General features: G+C 33.8%; 1 protein-coding gene and 1 long non-coding RNA gene across 2 annotated transcripts in view; one reads left to right on the top strand and one right to left on the bottom strand.

Moving 5' to 3' along the window:
• SLC35B3 (solute carrier family 35 member B3) lies at positions 1-26,283 on the top strand. The gene is given in 11 exon segments (XM_019656495.1): positions 1-260; positions 5,198-5,233; positions 5,235-5,486; positions 7,981-8,102; positions 11,486-11,640; positions 12,967-13,074; positions 16,304-16,401; positions 18,438-18,530; positions 18,932-19,043; positions 21,516-21,585; positions 24,367-26,283. Coding segments are annotated over 11 exon segments (1,290 nt in total). The 5' UTR covers positions 1-167; the 3' UTR covers positions 24,518-26,283.
• The window catches only part of LOC109390251 (uncharacterized), a 31,804-nt gene continuing 28,410 nt past the window's right edge, over positions 23,576-26,969 (bottom strand). Inside the window, exon 3 of the long non-coding RNA XR_002125531.1 lies at positions 23,576-23,615. This is a non-coding gene — a long non-coding RNA (uncharacterized LOC109390251). The remainder of the gene's footprint in view (positions 23,616-26,969) is intronic.

The raw sequence follows: 26,969 nt of genomic DNA, 5'->3' as shown, positions 1-26,969 counted from the left end.
CACTGGCTCTGGAGTGGACGTGCCCCGGGCCTTTCGCCTTGTTTGGGACCCAGAACCCTTCTCCCCAGAGAACCTTGATACTGTCTATCCCCCTCATACATAGGGAGCGTGCGGGGAGCGAGAATGAGGTTGGGATTGAGAGCACGGATAATTTCCTTTTTTAAAGAATGGAAACTGCTTGCGTGGTTTCTAGGGAGAATCCTCTGCAGCTCCTCGCCCCGTTTCCGCGCTCTGGCTGGAGAGAACCCCCTCAGGCCTGGGTCTGTGGACTCGAAGGCATGAGGACACTTACAGGGGTTGGGGGTAGGGGAGTCTTTTTAGACTACAGCCTGGACCTGTAGAGAAATGTCAGTCTCCTGGTTTCCCCAAGACTGCGTTTCAGTTAAGAGCTACTTCCGGGTTCTGCGTCGAAAAGGGTCCTCAGCTGTTCATTTGATTTGCAGTGCAAGTAATCGTTTTTGCCAGGTTATTAAATGTCATAAGCTTCCACTCGAAGTTATGCCTGTTCCTCCAATCTTTGCATCTTAATTCTCTCCCCCACCATTTTATATTTCTTTTAAATATTGAAAGAAGGCGGGATGATTTGATGTGCTAAGAGAGTGTTTTTAGTGTTGGGCATATTCATTTCTTCTACAGTACGATATCATGTGTTGAGAATTGATTTTTGGATAAATATTTTCTAAGTGAACTGGGATGGTTTGGGACTTGGAAGAGAGGTATATAGCAGCATTCGAACATAATTTAGATGAGTGTTATTTATACTTAGTTTCTTAATATATATCTATGTTAAATCCTAAATTTAGCTTTCTCCTTTGAGGGCAAAAAAAAAGCGGAGTAGCCTTCGAAAATTAGCACATGGTTTTTTTAACTTAGTGTAATAAAGTGTGTACAAAGAACTGGAACAGAATCTTGTTTTCCTCAGTTTTATAATTATCCCCATAGGACATAGGTCATGATTAATATCTAGAGTCCAGTTAATCTAGATATAATTGCAATACTCTTTTATTTGTATTGAGTGTGACAAAATACAGAATCAAGCTTTTTTCAGGTTCATTCACACTGAAATGACAATTTCCTCATATTCTACCCTTTTGTAGTGGGAGACTTTTATTCTAAAGATTTGAAAAGACTAGGTTAAGAAACTTACTGAAATAATTTTGACTTCAGTAGGTCATTGTAAATAATCATTATCACCAGTTATTTATAATTTTTAAATTTCACTGTGTACTAGAAATGATACCTTTTACTCAATTTTAGCAGTTATTTTTACCTTCAAGAAACTAAAGTTAAGTATCTGTTGACTTTAGGAAGAGGCCTCAGGCAGTGATTCAAAGATGTGAGTTTTTTATACTTAGTTTCGAGGGTTACTGTAAACTAAAGCAAAGCAAAATGTTGATCATTTAACTTGAAAACTAATTTGAATGTTATGCTTGAGAGTTTTTTTCCTGCACTATGAGGACATTGCCCTAATTTCTTGGGATGTTGGTTAATATCATCATTAGTGTCTGAAATGGAAGGGATATGGCAAACATTTAGGATCCCAGTTACTGGGTATCAGAATTCACAGTGTCTTCCTTCTTCAGTCACACGACCTGACCAGTGATGTTCTGATTAATAAAACTGCATTTGAAATGCAAGGCCTTAAAGAGCAGCCTTTCTGGTGCTGGTGCTTCAAGTAGGCAAGGAATGAATGGATTTCCATGTTCATTTTAGATGCTTTGTGGGAAATGTCAGTAGAAATGTCAATATGTTGGCACAGGTGTTCAAGTGACAGTGCGGGAGGGATTTAACTGTGTGTCTGGCACAGATCTGTGGCTCCTAAGATGGCCAGTAGATGTGTTAGAAGTGGCAAAGAATTGGAAAGAAGAGGGCTACTGTTAATTAAGTTGTGTTTACTAAGTGCAGTAGAGTCCTTCCTTTAATGTGTTACACTTTTATGTGCTAGAACTTCACATGAAGATGATATTATCTCTTCCTTTAAGTATTTCATAAACTTGTAGGAGCAGCAGACATAAAAACAAAAAAGTTATACCATTATGATTTAGTATTTATAAAAGTACATATAAAGTGCTATGAGAGTTCAGAGGATCAACCAGTTTGTAATTTATAGGTCCTTAATCATAGGTGCAGCTTGATTGGAATTCATGTTGAGCAGCATGCAAGATGTATCAAAAAGGGAGAAGAGATTATAAGCAGGCTAATCTAGTAATCTAGGCTAGAGAAAACGGTTGCTTGATGGTAGTAAGGTCAGGAACAGATTTTAGATATACAGATGTAGAGTCAACAGCAATCTTAGCAAAATATAGAATGTGAGGAAAAGGAAAGAATCTAAGATAACTTTCAATTTTTAGCTTGATACCATTAAGCGGGATTGGGGATATATAATAGGAAGAAGTGCAGGTTTGTATTGAGGGGGAAATAATGAGTTAAGCTTTGTACACTTTTAAAATGAGGTGCCAGTGGAGCTCAGGGGTAGAGATATCAAAAAGAATTTGGGCATATAGATCTGAATCTCAGGAGAGAAGTCCAAGTTGGAAATCCAGATTCGTATTTCCAGCTGCATACCAAAGGAGTCAGTCTGCTTCAGCAGACCATTATCACCCTAGCGATATTTCTAAAAAGGTCAATAATGATAGCTGACATTTATGGGCTGTCTTACTATATGCCAGGCACTTTTACATTATTTCATTTAGTCCTAACAAAAATCCTACGATAGGCACTTTTTTTTACCCCTCTTTTAAAGATATACAATGAAAGTTCAGAAAGGTTACGTAATTTGCCCAAAGGTCCCTCCGCTGACAAGCCGCCAGGCCTTGAACTTAGATCTGTCAAAATCCCAAAGCATATGGGGAAGGCACCATGCCGTCCTGCTTCCTCATACTATCAGGTATAGTTTCATTGAGTCATTAAAATATGCAGGCATTTTGCTAAATTACCAACATCCCAGCAGAAGGTGATATAGGGGGAAATTTTTTGATACCAATAAAATCAGGAAACAGGTCTTCTAGAATTTTTATTTACTCTCTCTCTCTGTGTAAATATATAATCATTATCTACTTTCCCCCCATCCTCTGTTTTCTATAAGATTTTTAGTTTTGCCCATAAAGTTTGCCAACACCACAATACATTTTAAAAATCATATTCAGGGTATGATTGCAAGCTGAGGTTTAGGGCATCCAGTAGAACAGCTAGTTTATTTGTTTCATCTGAATATTGGTTGCGGAGCATGCTGAATATCAAAAATGCAGAGACAAATAAGATTTGAGTCTTGCCTTTCCAGTTCCGTTCTCTCCTAATGGGGAATTATGGACAGTGTCACAAGGATGGAACTTTACAGCTCATCTTCAAATCCTGACCCAGAGAAAGAAGACATCAGGCTGAAAGAACATCATGAACAAAAGGCAAGGAAGGGTCTTTGAGAGTCCATGGTATATTTAATAGTCCATTGTAAGCAGTTTAGGGCTTGATTGAAAGAAGTAGAGGGAGAGGAAGCTTAAAACCTTCTGTGTGGGGCCAGATTTATTTGAATGGTACTCTATATCCATGCCTACACATATGGAAAGTAGTTCAGTTTTTTTTTCCTTCTACATTCAAGATCATTTAAAGTAAGTCTATAAAGAATGTCAAATCTCGAGGGTATCCTACAAGAGGGTTTAAAAGTCTTGATCGAAGATGACAGTGAAACAGTGTGGGAAGCAAGAACAATGTATAAAGAAGAAAAAAACAGATAAAGGAAAAGAAATACAGTAAAACTTCTTTAAAAATTACACATTTTCTGTTTAAAATGTGGCAGTTACCCTGTAAAACAAGTACTCTTTGATGCCTGAGTGTTGTTAGTGACAAGTTGTATTCAAAGCCTTGGCCCAAAGTTTAAATTACTGATTAGGACCTACTGAATCTCTAAATTAGCCACTTTAAGTGACAAGGAAGAGGTGATCCTAGTTCTTACCATTTTAAACCATCATATGACAATTTATTTAAAAAGATTTTCAGAGGAGCGTTCACTGTCAAAATTATCCTTATCATTTTCCCTCAACTAGACTCTAAATTTTAGTTCCCACTGGGATTGTAACAGTGAGATTTTTTTTCTAAGAAGATAACAGACTTTTCATAAGTTTGTTTTATTCTTTAATTTTCATAATCTTCACTCTTCAGCCTTTACATGGAATTCATTTCTCGGTTTATATAAATCCAAAGAGAAAACAACAGTCATCTATGGAGGCTTCATGATTTATTTTTACAGACTAACAAGAAATGTTATGTTTTCCAGCTTTTTACAGTCCCAAAGACTGTTTTCTTTTGTTTTTAAACAGCTTTATTGAGGTATAATTGATATACAAAAAACTGCACTTTTAATATAATGAGTCTGGATATATCCATACACCTGTGATACCATCACCAGACTCAAGGTAGTAAACATATCTATCACCTCCAAACGTTGCTTTGTGTGTGTGTTTGTGATTAAGAGCATTTAACGTGAGATCTACCCTCTTAACAAATATGTAAGCACACAACACCTTGTTAACTGTGGCATCATGTTGTACAGCAGATCTCTAGAACTTACTCATCTTGTGTAACTGAAGTTATTATACCCATTGAAAAACAGCTCCCCAAAGACTTTTTAAATTAAAATGATTTTCTCCAATGGAAGAAAGCACTTTTTTCTACCTAAGAGATACAAGTGTTAAAGCATATTATCCTTTTGATAGTCTCTGGTAAATCTATTTTTTTAAGTAACTTACTTTGACTTGATTTTAAAATATCATTAGCACATATATTTCACAATTGTCTTAGTATTTTAAATGAACATTGGTTCTTTACTCTTCTGCAATTAAAGATTGACATCCATGTTGAAGATGTTATGCATAAACTATCATGGGCTTTAAAAATTATATTCTTATTACATATGAAAGCATAAAGGCATGTTTGCTCCTTTGATGAAATGAATATGAGGTTAGCTGTTTTGTTGCTGGGGAAATGAGAATGCTACATATTTAATTTAATGATGTGTTGGTCTTTACCAGGTTAAGATCAATTGTATGAAGAATTGACATACTGTTTTTGGTTGGTTGGAAACTTGACTAGGGGAATTAAGATGTTAATATCCAGAGAGAATGAGACTTACTATATAATTTTTAAAGTGTGATTTGAAATATTCTCCAAATGTTTTGCTTAAATTTATTATTTTCTTCTTTAGGACTTAGCAAGCAAAGAAAGACTGACGAAAGGAGAAAAAAACCAACAAAGATAACTTTGGAAGCACTGAATGCAGCAAAATAAGAACAATGGATCTCAAGTTCAACAACTCCAGGAAATTTATTTCTATAAGTGTCCCATCCAAAACCCAAACAATGTCACCACACATCAAGTCCATAGATGACATTGTAGTACTTGGCATAAATCTCAGCAAATTTAACAAACTTACTCAATTTTTCATATGTGTTGCTGGAGTTTTTGTATTTTACCTCATTTATGGATATTTACAGGTAAAAAACATTTGTTAATGTTAATTATAAAAATTTAGGTCAATAAGGGTAATTACTAATAATAGTTTTGTTCAGTATATTTATTTTATAGGATACTATTTTATTCACAAATTTGAGTTTTTCAATATAGTAATAGAACAGGGCTTCTTAAAAGTAAGTCTGCTGAAAACAGGTCAGAATTTCTGAGTTAAATATTTTAAATGAGAGGAAGGAAGTGGAAACAATCTTAAAAAATTAAAATTATGAAAAAATTTGAAATATAGCTAACAAAATGCAGGTAATAATTGCAAATGTGTTAGTTTTTAAGAGAATAATTCAAGTATTGATTGGTATTTTGGAACATAATTCTCTAATAAAATTGAATAATATCACAAAAGCTGTATTACAGTTCATTCCTGATTTTTGGAACTTAATAACAGGTCATTTTTGCAAAAGCATACCAGGATGTTTTATATTTTTCTAGGGTATCTAATTGCATTATAATTGAATCATTCTTTTTTGAAGCACCTATTGTGTTTTCATGCTTGTTGGTTTCTTCTAATCAAACTTTGCGAGAACCTTATTTTTCTGTGATTTTTTTTTTTTACCTGTATACAAAACATTTCTAACATTGCCAGAATTTGTCTTGTATTTGCATTGCATTGCAGCATATACATTTGACCAGAAGCAATTTCCTGACCTTCAAAGACCTGGGCTGGGAGGGAGGATCTAGCTAGGCTAGTGTAAACAGAGTGTTTGAATAGACTAATATTATTAACGGTCAGTTCATTAGTATTTTCAGCCAGTACCAACTTTACTTTTCTATGAAACTCTGTAACTTGAGACAGCCTTTTATAATTCACGAAAAGGAAAGTGATATGTTTTCTTAAAACAGAATGTGTTTCTGGTATTGTGTAGCATTAATCAGAGTGAGCTTAATCAGTGTGTCTTTGCCATGTCTTACAGAGATGAAATAGAAAAAGGTATAATTAAGAAGGTGATTTGGGACTATTCCTTAGGTTATAAAAAGGCTATGAAGAGTAGTAGTGTAAAACAAAAACATGAATTAAAAATCTTAATTATATTAGTAACTGATTTTCCCACTAGAAGATGATACAAAAATTCAGATAGCACAATGAAAAATAGTAAATTTTATCAAATAAAGGTTGGAATTTCTTGCTGGAAAATATTTTTTTTCCTCCTTCAAACTCATTGTTACCAAGTAGCTTGGGAGCAAAGTTAGCCATTGCAAAAGAAAATGATTTGGAAGTTTACGGTACCAATTTTGTTAAATTTTTTTCTATTTGATTATCAGAGATTTTAATTTGTAACTGATTTGCAAAGTTTCTTTTAAAATTAAATAAACCACTGATAATTGTTTATAACAACGCTGTCACTTTGGAAACTGACATTGCTACTAATTTACACACAATTGCATATTAAAATAGTTTAAAGAAAATGGAGTTTTGTAATAAAATTAGCTCTACACACACACACACACATTTATGCACATTTTAAGAAAGGAAACAACTGTATTAAAATTACACTGATGATAACCACTTTGAGCAACCCTTGTAATTGCAGAAGTCAAACGTGACTTGTATTAATCTTTTGTAATCGGTATATATTGAGTATGTATTACAATTTTAATACCGTTCTTTCCTTTCTTAAAATGTGTATACATTTTTGGGCATCCTCTGTATATATGACAAAGTACTTAACGGTATTTTCATTTTTTACACTTCATAAACCAGAAAAATCCTAAATACTTTGCAGGCTTACTTGAACATGAATTTTAAATTTGGGGAATTATACAGTATCCTAAATGTACAAAATCTAGGTCAGGGTCTATTTAGAGGCTATATTTAGTTTTTCTTTGAAAATAAATGTATACGTAAATCTCATCTTTTAAGCTTTATGTAAAATACAGTTGAAATATATGTATGAAAGTTTGATTTTTTTTTAAACTAAGCCAGATAACTTTATTAGAACACCTCTTAATGACTTAAGAATGTTGTCAGCAATTAATGTATTACTTCATGGTATGACATTATGTTTAGGCAAAGTAACCATTTCTTCTACAAGGAGAAGTTTTATATAATCTGTGGCACAAGTATTCCAAAAAATAACATTGATTCGAACTGATTATAGTCCTGTAGAAAAACAGGCCTGAGATAATAGACTTCTAGTGAAACATGCTTTTTGAATAATACATGAGTTTTTGAATCAGCTACCATTATCATTGTTTTGGACAACTCTTTCAATTTTGGTCTCACAAAAACAGAAAAGCATAGAATAATGCTGCTTCATAGCTATTCCCCCTCTTTATTTTCTTCCTGATTTTCATACCTGGAATATCTATTGTCAGCTCTTTGGACAGGCCTCTTAACTACTCCAATTTTACCTCTGTGAAGTCTTGTGATTTGAGTGCTTCTTTAAATGTTGTGTTTATAAGAATTTATTGTGAGGAAATTTATCTGCTTAAAATTAACAGTATTCATGTATCTTTTGACAGGAATTAATATTTTCAATGGAGGGTTTTAAGTCCTATGGCTGGTACCTTACTTTAGTACAGTTTGCATTTTACTCCATATTTGGCCTTATAGAGCTTCAGCTTATTCAGGACAAAAGGAGAAGGTATGTGGGTTTTGTTTTGTTTTTTTGACAGTTAAGCTCACTAGTAGTAATTAAATTTTTTGTTTTGCTTTTGGGGCATACAGAGTATATTATACATGAAGTATACATTTCCCATTAATAAAATATATCTAATACCCAAGAATTGTTATCAGTATAATCAACTTGTTGAAAATATTAAATATGATATTTCATTATACACTGAAAAAAGTAATCTCTAATGTTATCAAATGAAAATGTAGTTTAGGCTTAACTTGTAGTAACTGTATCTTCTTGAAACAAGAGAAAGTATTTAGATGTACATATGTGTTTTTATAAATTTCACTGAAATAGGAGTGATCACTGAAAGATTTACAGTGCCACTATATCAAAGTGGTGAAATGAAATATCAATACTTGTTTCTATAGTGGTTTTAAAATGTATAGTTGTGTTTTGTTTTGTGGGATATATTCCACTTAATATTGCCACATTTGTAGTGCCCGGTAGCTGAGATTGCATTGTTAAACATCAGAGAAATTTTACAACATTCCTTTTCATCAAAACCTAAGAAACTTCTTTGACAGTATATTTTAAATTGGCCACCTAGGTTTGAGAAATACCTCGAAATATTTGTAATGGCATGTAGAACAATATGCAATAAAAACCTTGTCTCTGATTATAAACTAAAAGTGATTAGGAAAGTGAACATAACATTTTCAGAAATGTAAATGTGGTTATTCTGTAATAAGTGAGTAGTTCATGTATAAGTTGGGTGCTTTAAATGTAATAAGGAGATCTAATACTGTACTGACATCTGTCTTCATTGTTATACATGTTTAATCCTTCAGTGAAAATACAAAATTTTCACAGCTATTTTTTCTTACACAAATACTTTTGATGTTTGTATGAAGGCAACTATGAAATTAAATATTTAAATCTGTATCACCAGTGTTTCTTCATGAGTATAATTTTACCTCTCCAATTCTCTATATTGCCAATAAATTAATATAACAGTGATATTAAAAATGTTTGAATCTGAGGATATCTTCTTTGTTATTTTCATGCTCTGAAATCTGTAAGACTTAGCCATAGGTGATAGAATAGGAAGTAATTAAATATATCTGTCAAGACTCATATATAAGGAAGCCTGATGATTCGTTACCTGTTACAAACTGCTGGACCTCTGATTGCTTCTAAAGTAAAAGAATCTAATGCTGTCTCTATTCAATGAAAAGTGTCACAAAGAAATTACACCTGCCCAACGTTAGACCTCTCAGCTACCCGAATGAGATTGAGAGTGGTCCTCGAGCCATGTTTATCCCAACCTTTAAACCACATGACCATGCATAGTTAAAGGGAATATCATTTGTGTTTGATTTAAACATAGGTGAAGAAATTTGGTAGAAGAATTTATAGATGTATAACAAATACAATTATGAATTGAAACCTTTTCATTCCAAAGCACATGAAAAACTACTTTAGAAAAAGTCTTCAAAGGTATGTTACAATGAAAAGATGCCTAATCATGTATTTTATTTCTGAGCATATAACCATCTCTGAATTTAAGTGGCACTGCTCTTTAGACCTTCGCTTAAGTTTTTTTTCTTTCTTCCTGTGTTTATATGAATACCAGTGTACTTGAAAGAGCACAGGATTTGGAGTCAGAAAACATCATTTTGACTTTTGCATGGCCTTCTTACACTGTCAAGACCTCAGGGAAATTTCTTAAATTCTTTCTTAGTTTTATATTGAGGATCAAATGTGGCAATTTGTGGTAAAGCACATTGTAAACTGTAATACCCTAAATATACTACTTGTTATTGTTCAGCAAAGATTACCTTGTAACTTTAATTACTTTATGTGAGCTTTTAATAAAGGAGATCTGTCAAATTGGTTTTGAAGGGGCCTTGTAAAGTTAAAATTTCCCCACCATATCTAAGGAAGTAAGCAATTGGGGTGTGAAATAAAAACAATGAGAATCCTAGAGGCAAGATGATGAAATCGAACTTCGTCATTTACCAGTGAGAAGGCAGAAACCTAGAGGACTGCTGGGACTTTCGTGAGATTATGTAGCAAGTCGCTCTCAGAGTTAGAGCCTTTTGAATTTAGGCTTCCTGAGTTTCGGGTTGTTTTTGTTTTTTTTTTTAATCTACCTGTACTATGCTGCTCTTCTAATCTTCATTCCTTGTGATTTTTCTGGTTTGAATTTTTTATCTTTTGGCCACTGTTTCACTATGACTTCTATCATTACTTAGCGATGCTGTCCTCCTTCCCTCAAGCTGCATAAAACCCCACTTCCCTCAAGCTGTAAACCCCACAAGCTGCATAAAAATCAGTGTTTATGTACACAGATGCGTACAGACATGCCAGATTGTTTCAATGTGAATTTTTAATGTTGACCACTGTATTAGTAATGTAGAAAAGGCCTCAAAATTGCAAAGTGAGTAGAAATGATACACTTTCATTGAATTTTCCCAGTAAATTATCTTGTTTTACATCTAGCCATATAAAAAGTATTTTAAAATTGTGTTGCCTTGATTTAAACATGAACGCAAATCCCAAAATGCAACTTGATCTAAGTATGCACCATAATCTAATTATGTGGATAGTGCTTCCTGTGTTAGTCACACCAGTGTATGAGATTATTATTTTAGACCATTAAATATCTAGTCAAAGTGAGCGTATGCTTGCAGTGACAGCTCAAAATTCTGAAGATGCCAAATTAAGAATCTTTTTTAAGAAATCCACATAGAACCAAAGTAGAAGATTTGGGATCATAAGGAGAGAGAGTCATCTTCTGAATGTTGATTATTTTAACATTTTATAGAATATAGAGGGGTGAATCATAAGATACTGTGGTAATAAAAATTTTATGTAGAGTTTTAAACCACCATGTACTTTTTCTAAAGAAAGTCTGCTCAGGTTACTCCAGCAGAATAGATGGATGTATTTTTCCTAATGCTAGATGGAAAATTAGGAAGCAGAACAATTTAGAAGTTAAAAATTAGTTAAAGTGCCTTTTACCATCATAGAAGCCAATATTTTCTAAAATTCAACTCTTATTTTCTAAATTGAATCAAGATAACTTTTATGTATAGCTAGAACTGTTAAAAAACCATTTTCTACACCTTATACCTTCAGTAGGAATCTGACTTTCTCATGTACTACTTTTTCACACAGTTGAGACTTCTCACTTATGATTGATTAAGGATGAATTGTCATTTTTACCAACATTTTTTTATATAAGTAAACTGTTAAAACTTTAAAAATAGTAATAGTTCACCAAAATTTCTAAAATATTAAACAAAAATAAGGAGTAATTAGACATTTACATGTTGTAAACACATAATCTAACAATAGCATGAATTGGGTCCCAAAATGAAGATTTTAAAAATTGTCTTTTACAGAATACCAGGAAAAACCTACATGATAATAGCTTTTCTAACTGTGGGCACTATGGGGTTATCAAACACTTCCTTGGGCTACCTGAATTACCCTACCCAAGTCATCTTCAAGTGCTGCAAATTGATTCCTGTTATGCTAGGAGGAGTTTTTATTCAAGGTACAGTAATGACATATTTTCATACTGTTTGAAACCAGCAGATATGTTACAGCATCTAGCATAGGAAAAGCATTAAACTCTGGTTAACATTTTTAATGAACATTCTAGATGTTGTAACAATTCTGAATGCTATCTTATATAAATAAGGTATAAAAACGCTGATACTTCTGTGATATACCTTAGTATCTGAAATCAGCAATTTGAAATCAGATAGAATTTTGTTTTATTCTTTTAATCTGGAATTGACTACATTTCCAGAAATACTATACTCACGTATTGAAGGCCTAGCTCAGAAGTACCTGGAAAGCTCCTTTTTTCAATTCTTTCATTCTACTCTCAGGGCTCCGCTCTCCACCTCCATTATACAAATGGAGAATTCTCATATGAATCAGAACTGCCTGTTTACCAACTCTGCTGGCTTCCTGAATACAGACAGAGTTAGAGATGAATCATAAGCTATTGTAATAAAAAATATGTCTAGAGTTTTAAACCACCTTGTACTTTGGGCCTAGAGCCCCCACCAAGTTATGTTATGTGGAAACAGCAGTAAAAGAGGCAGCAGTGATAGCAACAGGCGACAGAACAGGTTGTTGTTCATATAACTGCCATGAGGAATATTCATGTTTTCATAATCAAGTGTTTCTGTATCACTAACTTCTTAGCTTGACTTCATTTTATGCCTTGGATGCCTTCCCAAAAAAGCCTTTTAAAATGAAAGTATGTACATCAACTACTTCACATATAACTTCAGGATAACTGTTCATGCAGGAAAAAATAATGATCTCAATCCCTATTAAAAATCACATTTAACGTCATAACTGACTAAGCATGTATAATATTTCTTTACAAGCCTTCCAAAAAGTTACCCTACATGGTCTCTTTATTTGAAATAAATGTGGATATTCTAAAATAAGTTAATCCTCACCAGCCTAGAAGTTACTTGATGGTGTTTGCAAATAAAACAATAATATAGCCTGAATAATTATTCTGGTTACTTTGTAAACTTAACTGTAAGAAAATTCATTGCTTTATATTATTCGTAGAGGAAAAAAAGGCACTAATTTCCACAAACTTTTTAAATGTTCATATTTACTCACTACCACAACAGATAAAATCTCATTAACTTATAATGGCATATGGGTACTCATTGGTAATTTAATTTTCAAAAGCCTTTCTGTGACTATCTCATGCCATGACCTAAGTGTTTTTCATGTTTTTGATACTGGATATAAGCAGATTCCTGCTCAACTTGGTTAAAGACATAGATCAAAAACTATGCTAAGTGAGTTTTGCATAATGAGGTTGACTTACTTTTGTTTTACACAGGAAAGCGGTATAATGTTGCAGATGTGTCTGCCGCAGTATGCATGAGCCTTGGTCTGATATGGTTTACCCTAGCCGATAGCACGATTGCACCAAATTTCAACTTGACAGGTAAGAAATTTTACTGCCTTCCTAGATTTTGTAGGTGGTTTTGTTTAGAGTAAGAATTTTTACAGTTTCATGAGAATTTTAAATGATGGTGTGACATCTGTAATTCTCATATCTAACGTAAAGCTTTCAGACTTTCAAATTAAGATGTAGTAAAAATATTATAACTCTGGAAATATAACAGTTGTTTTTTAGTACTCATGTATTTGCCCAGTCAAAATCTTCTCTTGTCAGGTACATGATAAATCAATTTCTTATGAGCTGAATTGGAAATATATATATATGAGTTATAGGAGAATCACAGTAATTGTTTTTATTCTCTTTTTTTTTTTAAATTGAAACTTGCACATCTACTTGTCATTGTTTTAGCTAAAGAGGGACAGTTATGCTGTGCTTCAGTATTAAACTGGGTGATATAAATAATGTTCATAACCTTAACATGTTTCAAGTTTCCACCATAGTTTCCTCATAGTGTGCCATGTGGAATTCTGTAAATTAATTTTAGATTTTTCACAAGCAGAATAGGTATCATAGTACGAAGTAATCATAATAATAAATAAATAAGAATAAAAAATATATGTTGGAATCTTGTTTTCATTCTAAAGACTTTATGGAGAAATTGTGTGTGTGTGTGTGTATATATATATATATATATATATATNTGTGTGTATATATATATATATATATATATATATATGTATATATATATATAGTTATTCTTAACTACTGAGTTTTACTCATGAGATTATTTTAGTATCACATCTCCTAGCCTGACAAAAATAGTATTTAAAATATCTAAGTCTTCAAAGGAACTCTGAGAGAACAGAAAAAATGTATGTACCACGTTTCCCCGAAAATAAGGCCTAACTGGAAAATAAGCCCTAGCATGATTTTTCAGGATGCTCGTAATATAAGCCTTACCTCAAACATAAGCCCCAGTTAAGATCGTCAGCCAGACATGACTGTTTGAATAAATGTAGATTTTTGTACATGAATAAATGAATAAGTATAGGTTGTTTTAGCAAAAATTAATATAAGACCCAGTCTCATTTTCGGGGAAACATGGTATATATCAGCAAGTACTAAGTATAGTAAGTGTAATTATTTATGAGGACAAAAGTATTGCATAACGAAAATCATTTACATCAGTTTCAATATTCTTACCAGTTATTAGTCATCCTTCCTTACTAACCTTGTTAACCAGGTTACATTGATGGGTTTAAATGTAACCAGTCAGCCTTTTGGAGCAGCCCTTTACCAACCAGAAGATCTGGTACAACCTCTTATATCTACTGTACTTACACCTTGGATCATTCAGAGTGCAAGCGGTCATCACTTCAGTGAGTTTTACTCTGTGAAAGCTTATAGTTGTGGACGTTGAAAACACAGTTTTAGAGAACACACAGAATTTGCAGAAACATGGCTTCCAATTCTATTTGAATCACCTAAAAATATAACCATGACTAAATGGCCAGACCCTTTGTGCTTCACTTACAAAACGGAGATAATGGTGGTATCTGGCCTCACACAAAGGTAGTGAAAGGATAGAATGAGATGATATAATGATGGATGTGGAAGCACATACACGTGATAGGGGTGGGGTGATGATGGTCTTCATGATAATGATGGAAGGAGTGTTCTATAACTTCTCACTGTAGCTTAAGTGCTAACCCTTTCTGAGTTCCATGGAAATACTCTTTTTAAGAGAATTAGAGCCTAACTACATTATTAAGAAGAGTTGATGACCACTTATAACAATCCCTGATCTATATTATCTAAAGGCAATTAGGTAAACTATTAAAATGGCTAAGATAGATATAAATAAAACTTTGATTGTATAAAGGAAATATATCAGATTGACTTATTCAAATCAATGTCCACCTTTAAAACATTCCCCTGAGGATGCAATTTGAGTATTTTCATAGAAGTATTTTATGCTGTTGCCGTTGTTCAGAACATTTCTGGAATGTCTTCCAGTACCTTTTCAGAGCTAGACCATTGTTTTCAGCATCTTCAACAATAAATACCGTGTCTTCTTCCTTTGAGGACAGATTTGATATTTGAAACAAGTAAAAGAGGGTTCAGAATCAAGTTTGCGAATAAAAATGTATGCTTAGGTACTACATACCTAAGTTAGATGATAAAAAGTCAAATTGAAGAATAAATTTGAAAACTTGAAAATTCTCAAGTGCAAGTATGTGTATATATATTTTTTCTACTACCTTTGATTGGTGATACCTTAAAAAAAATAAAAAGAGAAAATGCCCTTAAATTCCATCAGACTAACAGGTGTACCCAGGCTGCTCTTCCTTCTTTCTGTAAAGCACCGTCAGTGGTGACCAGTGCCCTGCACACTTGCATTAAGACCCTGCTTCTCAGGTAGACGTGCACATCTGTGTGAGTGTGTTGATTCCTGGACTTGTTTAGGCCATTTGTACCTGTTATTATAATTATGCAGCAATTAAATATTTACATGAATCATTCAAAAATAAGTTTGAAGAAAGAATTGTTTCTGTGAAAACTATGTTAATTGACACAGTTTGGTTGACAAGTCAACAAAATCACTATGGAATTAGGTGTCAGTGAACTGTAAAAATTGGGGGATATCATAAAAATATGAAAGGATTCTGCTCCCTGATTGTATCAGAAGTTCCTAAGGTTTTGACGTACTTTAAAAAAAAAAAAAATTGGAAATCATAGAGAATGTATGTTAATGTGTGTTAAACAAAAGAGAAAGTGCAGAATTTTAGTTGGGACCCCTACTCAAGGAAAAGCTCTTGGCCACTGCATGTATGTTTATGTGTTCTAAATGAGACATTTTAATAATATAGGTAATTTTTTAATGATTTTTCCTCCTAATCTGATTTTTTTTAATTAACTGACTAACCACCAATCCCAATATAGCTCCTAACAGTTTCTTCTATATTTGTTAATACATTATTCCTTTCAAACAGATAATCTGGTTTAAAGCAGAGCTATTATTTACATAATAGTGCAACCCAATACTGGTGACAGCATCGATGTCGTTTATCAGTGTTAGTTAACTGTTTTGTCTTTTTTAATAACATCACCTAAGTGCCTGTTTTAGCCAGTTGTGGATAAAAATACTCCATTTTACTGAAAAAAATGTGATTTAATATCTGCTTTTGCTTTTTATCCCAGTTAAATCTCTCATAAATCTTGATTATCATTCATATGTTTAAGGAGGTTGTTTTCTTCTGCCTCCTCGCAGGTGTGATCCTTATTTCCCTGGCGCTGTGTGCAGATGCTGTCATTGGAAATGTTCAAGAGAAAGCCATGAAACTGCATAATGCTTCTAACTCGGAAATGGTAAGTGCTTGAGTGTTTTTTTCTTCGCTTCAGACAGACTTAAAAATGGTGGTATACTTCATTTTATGAAATAGTTATGCTATCAAAGAGTTGCATTGCATTTTTAAACTAGTTTATCATTATGTTAGTAAAAGTGATACATTCAAACAGGAAGGTAAAATGTAAAAATGCTACTACCACCGTTAATAGCTTATTGTATAGTATTTGATAAATTTTTCCTCAGTGAATATAGTTTTTTACATATTAAAAACTCCTTTGTTATATAATTTTTCTTCTCTCTTTGTATTTGGTATTATTTTCCATTTAGAAGTTTGTAGTTTTTATGCAGCCCAGTTTATCTTTTCCTTTATGGCTTCTGGCTATGTATTATGATTGAAAGGGGCTTTCCTGACTCAGATTTAAGAATTTTACCCATGTTGTCTCCTAGTTTTATGATTTCTTCTTTTATTAAATCTTTGATCCACCTAAAACTTTTTAACAATTTCCTTTCATATGGCCCAGTATCATTTATTGAATAATCTGTGTTTTCAGCTTACTTTAAGTGCCTTCTTTACTATTTCATATTCTAACGTAGAGTTCAGAATTGTATTCTGTTGAATCTATTTCTGCACCAGAACCATGTGATGACAGCAGCTTTATCATACATTTACCATCTGTTAGGACTAGCCATCATTGTTCCTTTTGTTTTTCAGAATGTTACTACCAGTAGTTATTCTTGGTGTTCATATCCCCCCAAAAAAATAGAAATCCCATTGGTATTGTGATTGGTATGGCATTGAATTATAAATTAAATTAGGGAGAATGGCATCTATACCCTTGATTCTTTCAGTCCAAGAATAAGGTATGACTTTCCTTTTATTCAAGCGTTCTTTTTAAAATGTCCCTTAGATTTTAAAATTTTCTTCATATAAGTCCAGCATATTTTTTTTTGAAGTTCTTGTTAGGTGTTTCACATTTTTGCCATTGTTACTACAAATAATGCCTTTTCTTCCAACATACCTTCTAACTGGTTGGTATTTGTATACAGGAAAGCTGCTGTGCGTGTGTCTACGTGAATGTTACAGCCAACCACCTTGCTAGACAGACAGAATACATTGCATTAAGGGTATACAGGACTGGCCTTTCCTGCGACTTTGTCAGCAGGCTGGGGATACTCTAAGGAGTCCCTAGGAACACAGGGACTTTAATCTTGGTCAGAGTTTTCTTGATCATCATCACCACTCTTCCCAGATAAGGTAAAGGTGAGAGGATGAAGGAAGTGTAGGCAATTAGAAAGGTGATGTAATGCAGTGGTTAAGGCCATAGGCTCTGGTCTAAGATAGCTTCATTCAGTTCACATCCCAGCTTTACTAGTGCGCTTATTTGGGGAAAATGACTTCGTGTCTCTATTTTTAGTTTCTTCATCCACAAATTGTGAAATGATGATTAAAAGTAACCTATTTCATAGGTTGGTTGTGAGAAATCAGTGGAATAATCTATATAGAGCATTATTAGCACAGTACCTGACACATAGCAGGTCCTTAAGTTTGATTTTGATGGTGATTGTGCTTATGAGGAGTATCATAGACTGGGATAGAAAGATTGGTAAGAAAATTGGGACATTAAAAAATAGATATGCCATATACTGCTTATTTTCCTTATATTTTAATGTCTCTGCAAACAATGTTTGGGGTTTTTTTTCATGTTTAATAAGTAGCTTTAAAGTTTGTTTGTTCATGTATGTTTTTAGAATCCTAACATTAAAATCTGGTTTGAATTCAGTAATTAAGCCAGGCAAAAAATGAATAATTATGTAACCATATATGGAAAGATCAGTACTGATGTGTTATACTCTTCATGAAATAAGGTATAGACTTATAAACAGGATCAACCATTATTTCCAGAAAATCAACCCATGTCGAAACAATGATGTTACTTTAAAAGTGATTTGTTCTACAAATTTAATTGAATAGATAAACTGAGCCACATATTGAAAATCCTTCATTTTCCACCTTTGGTTTGATAGCACTTTTCCACTTTATTTTTATCTACTCTAGGTTTTGTATTCGTATTCAATCGGTTTTGTGTATATTTTATTCGGATTGACATGCACTAATGGATTAGGCCCTGCAGTAACATTTTGTTCAAAGGTAAACACTAATCACATTCTAAAAAATAAACATCTTCCATTAAATAGTTTTCTCTATATTTCTAATTCCCTTTGTTCAAAAAGACTATGTAATTTGATATCTCCTTTATATACAGATCAGAAATTATTTAAAAAATGCAGTGATTTATATTTAAATTTATTTTATCTTTACTCTACCCTCTAAGTTAATTTTTAAGCTATTCATGGTGTGGAAGTTGTGGATTTTAAATTTCATCATTATTTTTCCATTAAATCACAACTAAATAAAAATCTTTGCTTGACTGCATTGTCGAATGGCTTATTATTGCTCAAGAAGTTGATTAAAATCTGTGGTTTTATTTCATTTGTAATACCTCAGGGTTTGTTTGGCGTTTTTCTAACAGGCTTTCTTGTATGTTGCAGAATCTATTTCGGACCTACGGTTATGCTTTCCTTTTTTCCCTCACTGGGTATTTTGGAATCTCCTTTGTTCTGGCTTTGATTAAAATTTTTGGTGCACTTCTTGCTGTAACAGGTAGGAATGATATACTTGCTTAGATTAAGAAATAAACACTTAAATTTCTTCTGATACTCTTTTACAAATGGTAAGGGCAGCACCTTACTCTTCATTAGAAAGAAAATTGTCATATTTCACCGATTTATTTCTTGGCTTATGGTATTTCTTTAAAATTCTAGAGAAAAATGATGTTGGATCTTAATTTCTTATTAAAGGTTTAATTTTAAAATCAAATATATATCTAAATAGTAACTTTTAAATACATTAAAAGAACTTTTTATTAAAAAGTATGATGGGATGAATACCTTCAGAGAACATTACTGCCTTTATACACTTTAACTAAACATTCCATGTTTGTTGCATGTAAAGTATGACAGGTGTATTTTAAACAAAGCTTTTTGGACCTTTCTCTTGTACACTTTCTGGGACATCAACCAGATGAGCTTCTCTTTTCACTAATAATTATTATGCACCTGCTTTGTGCAGGGACTTTCCTTGCACTTTAGAGGAATGGAAGTTGTATTTGTTCTGCTTGGAGGAGTGAGGGCAGCAGGTGACTTCCTGTGCTACCTGTATCGTTTGCCAAACAAATGGCACAAATGACGAATGCTCCTGGCGTCTCCCATATGGAGAGAGCCCTGAAGCCAGGATTGGAAGCAGTGTGGCATGTCATGAAGAGCGCTGGCTTGCGATGTCAGAGCGGGTGGAGCCCAGTCCTAACTCTGACATTTAATGACGTGTGACCTGGAGAGTAAGTCTCTCCTCTTCCCTGGGCCTCATTTCTCTTTTGTGTGGTGACGGGTTGATGGACTTGATCATCTCTAGCATAGATCAATATAATTGCATCCATAATGAATATATACATTAGTCATTTACCTGATTTTAATTTTCTGTGATTTTAGGGGACTACTTAGGTTAACACCACAGAGTAAATTAAACAAATAGACACACATACCTCTTCCTTTGTAAAAGTATATTTGCTTCCTAACTTTTCTCTTTATTTGCTCACATACTACTCTCATTTTTAAAGTTTATATCCCTAGCAGTATATAGAGGGAATTTAATTGCAGATAAGACCATATCACTAATCTTTCAAGTCATCTCATGCTGTCAAAAAAGATTGCAAATTCATATGTTTAGCTGGGTTCCAATTTTGCTTGTAACACTGTTTAAAAAGGGTCTGATATCATTTGGTATGTATTGATTGAGCCCTGTGGTTAGTATTGAGAAATGTGAGACACCATTCTTGTCTTGAAAGTGCAGGCCAGTTATAGTTCTCTTGTAAAAGAAATTCAGAGGTGGTAATAATAATTATAGGTAACATGTACTAGCCATTATTATGTACCAGGCTCCATTTTTGTATTTTACATATATTATTTATGTTAATCTTGAAATAATCCTATATAGTAGGCATTATTATTGTTTCATTTTGCAAATAGGTAAACTGAGGCACAGAGAGGCTATGTTAATTGATTTTCCCAATAGTCAGTTAGCTCATAAGTTGCAGAGTCAGAATTCCAACTGAGCTAGTATGGTGCCAGACCTGTGCTCTTAACCCACAAGCTATATATACTGTTCCTGAGCTGGTGTGGTGTCTCCACGCTCATTAGGAACCTAGGCTCCTTCTGTATGCTGTGCCATCTTCATCCTCATTCAGGTGGATGGAGAGAAGATGAAAGAAACATCCTTGAAATCACACTCCTAGAGACAATATTTTGCTCACGTTTTCGTTGGCCAGAACCTAACCACAGGACCACACCTAGCTGTAGGAGAGGCTGGAAGGCATGCCATGTTAAAATAGGGGTCCTTTTACTAAAGCAAAAGGAAAAATAGATTTGGGGAATAAGGCTCCAGCACATGTTCCAAAAGTTTGATTTGGTGTTCATTCATTCAGGCAATGAACATTAAATGCTGGGAACTATAGAGTCTGGGGATATAAGGACCTAAAATGGGAGATATATACAGCATTCCTATCTCTGCCTGGGTGGGAGAAGGAAGGAAAGGTTTCAGGCCTTGTAGCAGACTTCAAGGTCATAACTTGAAGGGCAAGTAAAAGTTAATACAGACATGTAAAGAGGATTGTAAAGAAGATTCATCGTCTTATCTAGAGATGACCACTATTAAGGTATTATGCCTTTAGAGTACTACTTTTAAAGGATAACACTTGCTCTACCTCATCGTATCTTCTTTGGGGGAAAGCCTTTCTTTCCTGCTAAAGTAAATCTAAGGGATGACCTACCTCCATCAAGCAATTATTACAGCTGTACTTTATCATTTCCCTGTTACTTAGTGACCATACCCGTACTAGACTATAAACTCCATAGGAGTGGCAACAGTGACTCCTTGTTTCTTTTTTGCTTTCCGTTGTTTTTTTCACCTCGCATAGATCCTGGCACATAGTAGGCTCTGTAAATATGTATTGAATGAATGATTTCCAAAATATTTCCAAGATAGTAGGCACATTCTAAACCAACCATTCTCTCCCTACAGTGACAACAGGAAGAAAAGCAATGACCATTGTACTTTCATTTATATTCTTTGCTAAGCCATTCACACTTCAGTAAGTACTTTTTAATTTGACAAGTTTCCCTGCTTTTAGATACTTTATTCTGTTTCCTCTTAAACAGCCTTAACCCTTTATAAAGACGATTTTTCATCTTGATCCCTAATTTATTGTCTTCTACTGTTTCAGAAATGTAACTATTTTGAAGAAATCATTTTGTACACTTAAGTTGACTAACCAGAGTCTCAGTGTAAATGTGACCCTGTTCGCAATATAAGTAAATGAATGTGAATGATGTGTTGAGATTAAGGGGTTCATTCCCCCTTGCCCTAGTGCAAATATATAAATTGTGTGTGTGTGTGTGTGTGTGTGTGTGTGTGTGTAACTACATATATATTGTATATGTAGTTTATTTTATTTTTTAATGGAAGTGTCCAATGACAAAACTAATACAATTTAGCAGCAAATTTGATGTCCTTTGCTCAAGGGAAAACAATCCATGGATGGGGAGTACAGTCTCTCACAAGCAGTAGAGCCTCTTCCCTAGGGATCTTGGGCAACAGTGAGATGTATACAATGTTATAAGAGGCAACACTGAAACTGGGCAGTATTGGCGAGGAGGTCAGGGATATCCTTCCAAGGCTAGCAGGTCATTTTCTAGAGTTAGCTAAGCTAACTAAAGCTGAATTGGAGGATTGTGACTGCTGTGTGTAGGTTTCCTCGACAGTGAGTTTTCCCTTAAGTGCAGATTGACTTAGGTTTAGATTTGTGACCTGGGCCTAGCCACTGGGCAACCTCCATGCTGTGAGTCCTGAGATAAAGTTAATTTGTTATAAGTTTGATAAATTTTGATTATCAAAATTTTATCAAATTGATTATCATAAACAGTAAATTTTATTCTAACTATATATTTGATATGTTTATCATAAGTTTGAGTGAACTATTTTCTTTGTGCTAATAGTGGCTTATATTTAAAAAAAAAGACTTCAACTTCTATCTAAAGGAAACTGAAGAGACATGGAAATATTTTTTCTTGTTGCCACTTTTTCTCTCATCATCTGACCAGATTTGGGTAAATTTTAATATCTTTTTAAAATTATCAGGTAAACAGCACCTAGCATTTCTTTGGCTGTTAAATACAATCACTTGTATTTTACAATCTTTTCCCTTACCGTACTGTTCTGTCCATCTTCGCCAGGTCTCTTTTCACTGTGTTTTCTTTGCAATCTCTGTTTGCATATGTACTGTATAATGGTGTCTAAAAATAAGGATACTTGCAAACTCGTCTTTTCTGCTTTTGTGGTTTTTCAAATATATTTTTTTCCAATAAATAGGAAAACAAACTTTAACACAGGTTGTAGAAATACAATTTTACCTTAATGAAAGCAAGGAGAGGATGTATATTTTTAATACCTAAGGTTCCACTGTATATACTCTGCTGCCCGTGTGTTACTTAATGATGTATCTGAGACATAAACAGAGGCAAAGTAGTCCATAGCATGATTATACAAAATTATTTAGCCAGCCCTCTAATTGTATAGAGTTAGGGTGTTTCCAGCTATTGCTTTTACAAAAATTCCTGCAATAACTATCTATACATACATTCATGTGAGTATACAGAGGGTGCCAAAACACATTTTTTTTAAAGATTTTATTGGGGAATTTAGGGGAGGGGAACAGGGCTAGGGAATCGGGAAAGGGGAACAGAGAAGTTGCTGGCCTTTTTTGTTCTTCAGTCTAGTTGTGGAGGACGTTGCTTCACTGGCCCATGTTGGTATTATCATTGCGCTCTTCCCAGGTGAGGCAGTTTGGTTGCCGGCCACTGGACAGCGCTCACGGTGGCTCTTGGCAGCTCATGCTGGCTGCTAGCTGCTCACGGTAACTTACGGGAGCCCACTGCAGCTCCACTGTAGCCCACGCCGTCGCTGGCCACTCATGCCAGCCCAGCTCCAGGTCCAGCTGTTGTTCACCATCTTAGCTGTAGAGGGCGCAGTGTCACTGGCCCTCATGTGGGACCTGAACCAGGCCCTGCTGCTCAGAGCTGATGTCCCAAGCCAACTCTTAACCAACACGCCACTTGGCCATCCCTATACACATTTTAAGAAAGGAAAAAACTGTGTTAAAATTATAATACTCATTGTATACCAATAACAAAAAATGAATGCAAGTCATGTGTATACATTTTTTTGACACCCTGGTATTTGCAGGATGAATCCCTAGAGATACAATCACTGGGGAAATGAGTGCTTTTTAACTTTAATCACTTTCAAGAATACATGTAGTTTTTTAAATTGTCGGTTTATTTGCTGCCTTTTCCCACAAAGTAGTTGAGGTAGAGAAGTATCCTGTAAGTTGTGCCCTAATTATTTAGTTCGTTTGTGGCTTTTTGTGAAAGCCTTTACTGTTTTCTTTACTGTCTGGGATGTGTTTGATATTAGCATCATTTAAACTTATATTGGTTAGGAATTGAAAAGATTCAAACCTAGAAATGATCAATGTATAAACTTAAAGGTAACAACAAAATTCTGCGTGTTACTTGTTTTCTATAATTAGTTTCTCCTTCTATATGTGGTAGGTATACATCATAGTAATCTTGGCCAATTCACTTTTCTCAGGATGTGCCCCTTTTTATCTCTGTATGTTCTATCCAACTGGGATAACTAGTTGGACTCCTGTGACTAATCTGATCTAAAATTGCTATTTTTATTTTAATGTAGGCTTCCAGTAGTAAAATTTCATTTTATTGTGTAATTTTTGTGAACTCATCACCAAATTCTGTGGTTAATAATAAATTGTCACCTTAATATTAATCTATTTTTCCATATTTCTTTCTCTTAGGTACATATGGTCTGGTTTGTTAGTTGTCCTTGGTATATTTCTCAATGTTTACAGCAAAAATATGGATAAAATAAGACTACCGTCACTATATGATCTAATAAACAAAATAGTAGAAGCAAGAAAGTCACGGACGTTGGCACAGACTGTATAGGCAGCAATTCATGCTGTTTAACCTAGAATTCCAAGGAACAATCATCAATTAATTACCTTTCCAAAGGGATTATTATAAAAACCAAAGGCTCTTATTATTATAAGAACTGAAGGCTCGCTATCTGTTTGCGACTGGATTGCGTATGAAGTCAGCCCTTTTCCTCAGAGCTCTTGTTTGACTGTGTGACTTCTGAAGCAATCAAGAGCGCATCATCTGTCACACCTTAGAATAAAATGTCAATATGAAGGACTGTCTTCGCAGTTTATCGAGAATTTCACTGGAAATGGATTGGACCATGTTGCAAGACTAATTAGATATCATGACATATCAAAGAAATTGATATATAATAGACTGTTTTCATTCCATTTTGGTGGTGTTATTTAAATTGATTCTCTGTTATAAGAGTGAACTGATGGTTTAGTCTAGAGAGAATAACTTCATTATAAATAAAAATTATTCTGTGATTTTTTTTAAAGAAGGTATTGATAGAATTTTGTTATCAAGGGAACTGAAGGGTAGAGAAAGGCTTTACATAAACTCTAAAACTTAGGCTTTTCTCAGATAATTTAAAAGTATTCTTTAGAGAAAAAGTGTTTTAAGTTTTCTGTAAAATACAGACAATATAGTAAAAGAAGTTGTCATACTGCCTCCTGTAAGTATGTAGCACAAGAAAAATTTGCTGCCATTTGGCAAAGAAGTGCTAATAGATTTAATCTTTTGGATTTTCTAATTGAAGGAAAAATAATTGGTGTCTTAAATGATTATAAAATAATAAAATTGTCTTTTTTTCCTCATAAAAATGGAAATTAATTTGGCAGGTTGAAGATGAAATAGGGTAAATTTAAGAAATATAAGTAGATATAGCAAATGTATACAGTATATTGTTTGCACAGTTTTGAATCTAACTCATAAAGACTGTGGCCCTGTTTTTTTAGCAGTGAGTTTTGGAATTGCTTCCACTGTATTTTTAAAAATCCTGTTAATCTTCATTTTCAATGTAAGTAGTGTTGGTTAAAATAGCTCAGGATCTGTGCTATTGGCAATATCAATTGTATTTTGTCAGTATAATATACTTGGAATATTTAATCTCAGTTCTTAAAATTCCATTGTATTCTGATGGTGACTTTAACCTGTTATGTGCATATGTGGGTACAACAGGATAATTTAAGGATCTAGCATAAAGAATTCTGACTGATTTTCATTTATTATATGTTAAAATACTATGTGTCTTTTTCCCTCAAATAGTAATTAATCACTTACAAGTTTTCATATTTTAAAATGAAAGGAATCTTAATTTTCACTTTAGTATGCTGCCTTAATTTCTAAAACAATAAGGATCTGTGCTTTTAAAAAAGTCTATTTTCCCAAATCCCTGAAAAAATATTATAATTTTAACTTATCAGGGCATTCTTTTATCTTCATACTGTTTTAATATTTTACTACTATGCCTATTACAAACTTCTCATCTCAACCCCCCCCCCAATTTAAACAGTTTAGCGCTGTTTAGAAATCAGCTTTCCAGTTTAACCCTTTATATTTCCATTTCCTTTTTTTACCTGCCATCAGGTGGAGATAAACTTGACTTATTTATATCCATGGAGTCGTTTTAATGAATATAGACTGAAATATAGAATAATTTTTGTAGTAAAGGAAATGAATGTTTGAATGTGTATTTGTGCCAGATTTTATATGATCTTTCATTAATATTATGTCATCCCAAAAACCAAAATAAGTAATCACAAAGGAATTAAAAATAAGAACTGCAATTGCTAATGTTTAAGTGCTTATTAGGTGTCAGGTACTATTATAAGGGCTTCATATGCAGTAACTTATTTAATCCGCACAACATCTCTATGAGGGTATTATCATCCTATAAGGGTAAGTATTATTATCCTCGTTTTACAGATGAGGAAGCTGTGGCCAGAGGGAGAAATGACATTCCTAACCTGACATAGCTAGAAAGAGCCAGAGCTGTCTGTCACGCAGTCTGATTTGAGTCCATGCCCTTAACTACTGTGTTTCCTCTCTACGGAGATGTGATTATTCTTGTTCTCTTTTTCGCCGATGCAGAGTTGAGGACCAGAGTCAGTACTCCTAGCTCATAAGCATATAACTGCTAAGAGATGGGACTGGGTTTCAAGCCAAGTTCTGTCATACTCCAAAGCATATTTCCTGTCCATTGGACCCCACTATGAATATTTACCCCAAAGTAACATGATGAGCGATAAAGTGTCTCTAAATAAAGAATTTGTGAGACATACTTAAATGAATAAGCAAGGATCATTTGATTGGAGCATTAAATACAGAGGGATATATTTGTTTTAAGCAGTATATAGATATAAATTGTTTCTTCAGCTGTGTTCACATTAGGTGCCTATCGTACAGTAGACACTCAGTAAATATCTGTCACGAAGACTAATCATCAAAGAATACCATTAGACCAAAAAAGATT

This window comes from Hipposideros armiger, unplaced genomic scaffold (genome assembly GCF_001890085.2).
Source record: "Hipposideros armiger isolate ML-2016 unplaced genomic scaffold, ASM189008v1 scaffold_259, whole genome shotgun sequence".
Taxonomy (NCBI): domain Eukaryota; kingdom Metazoa; phylum Chordata; class Mammalia; order Chiroptera; family Hipposideridae; genus Hipposideros; species Hipposideros armiger.
Note: the sequence above shows the minus strand (reverse complement) of the source record. Positions and strands in the feature narration are given on the sequence as shown.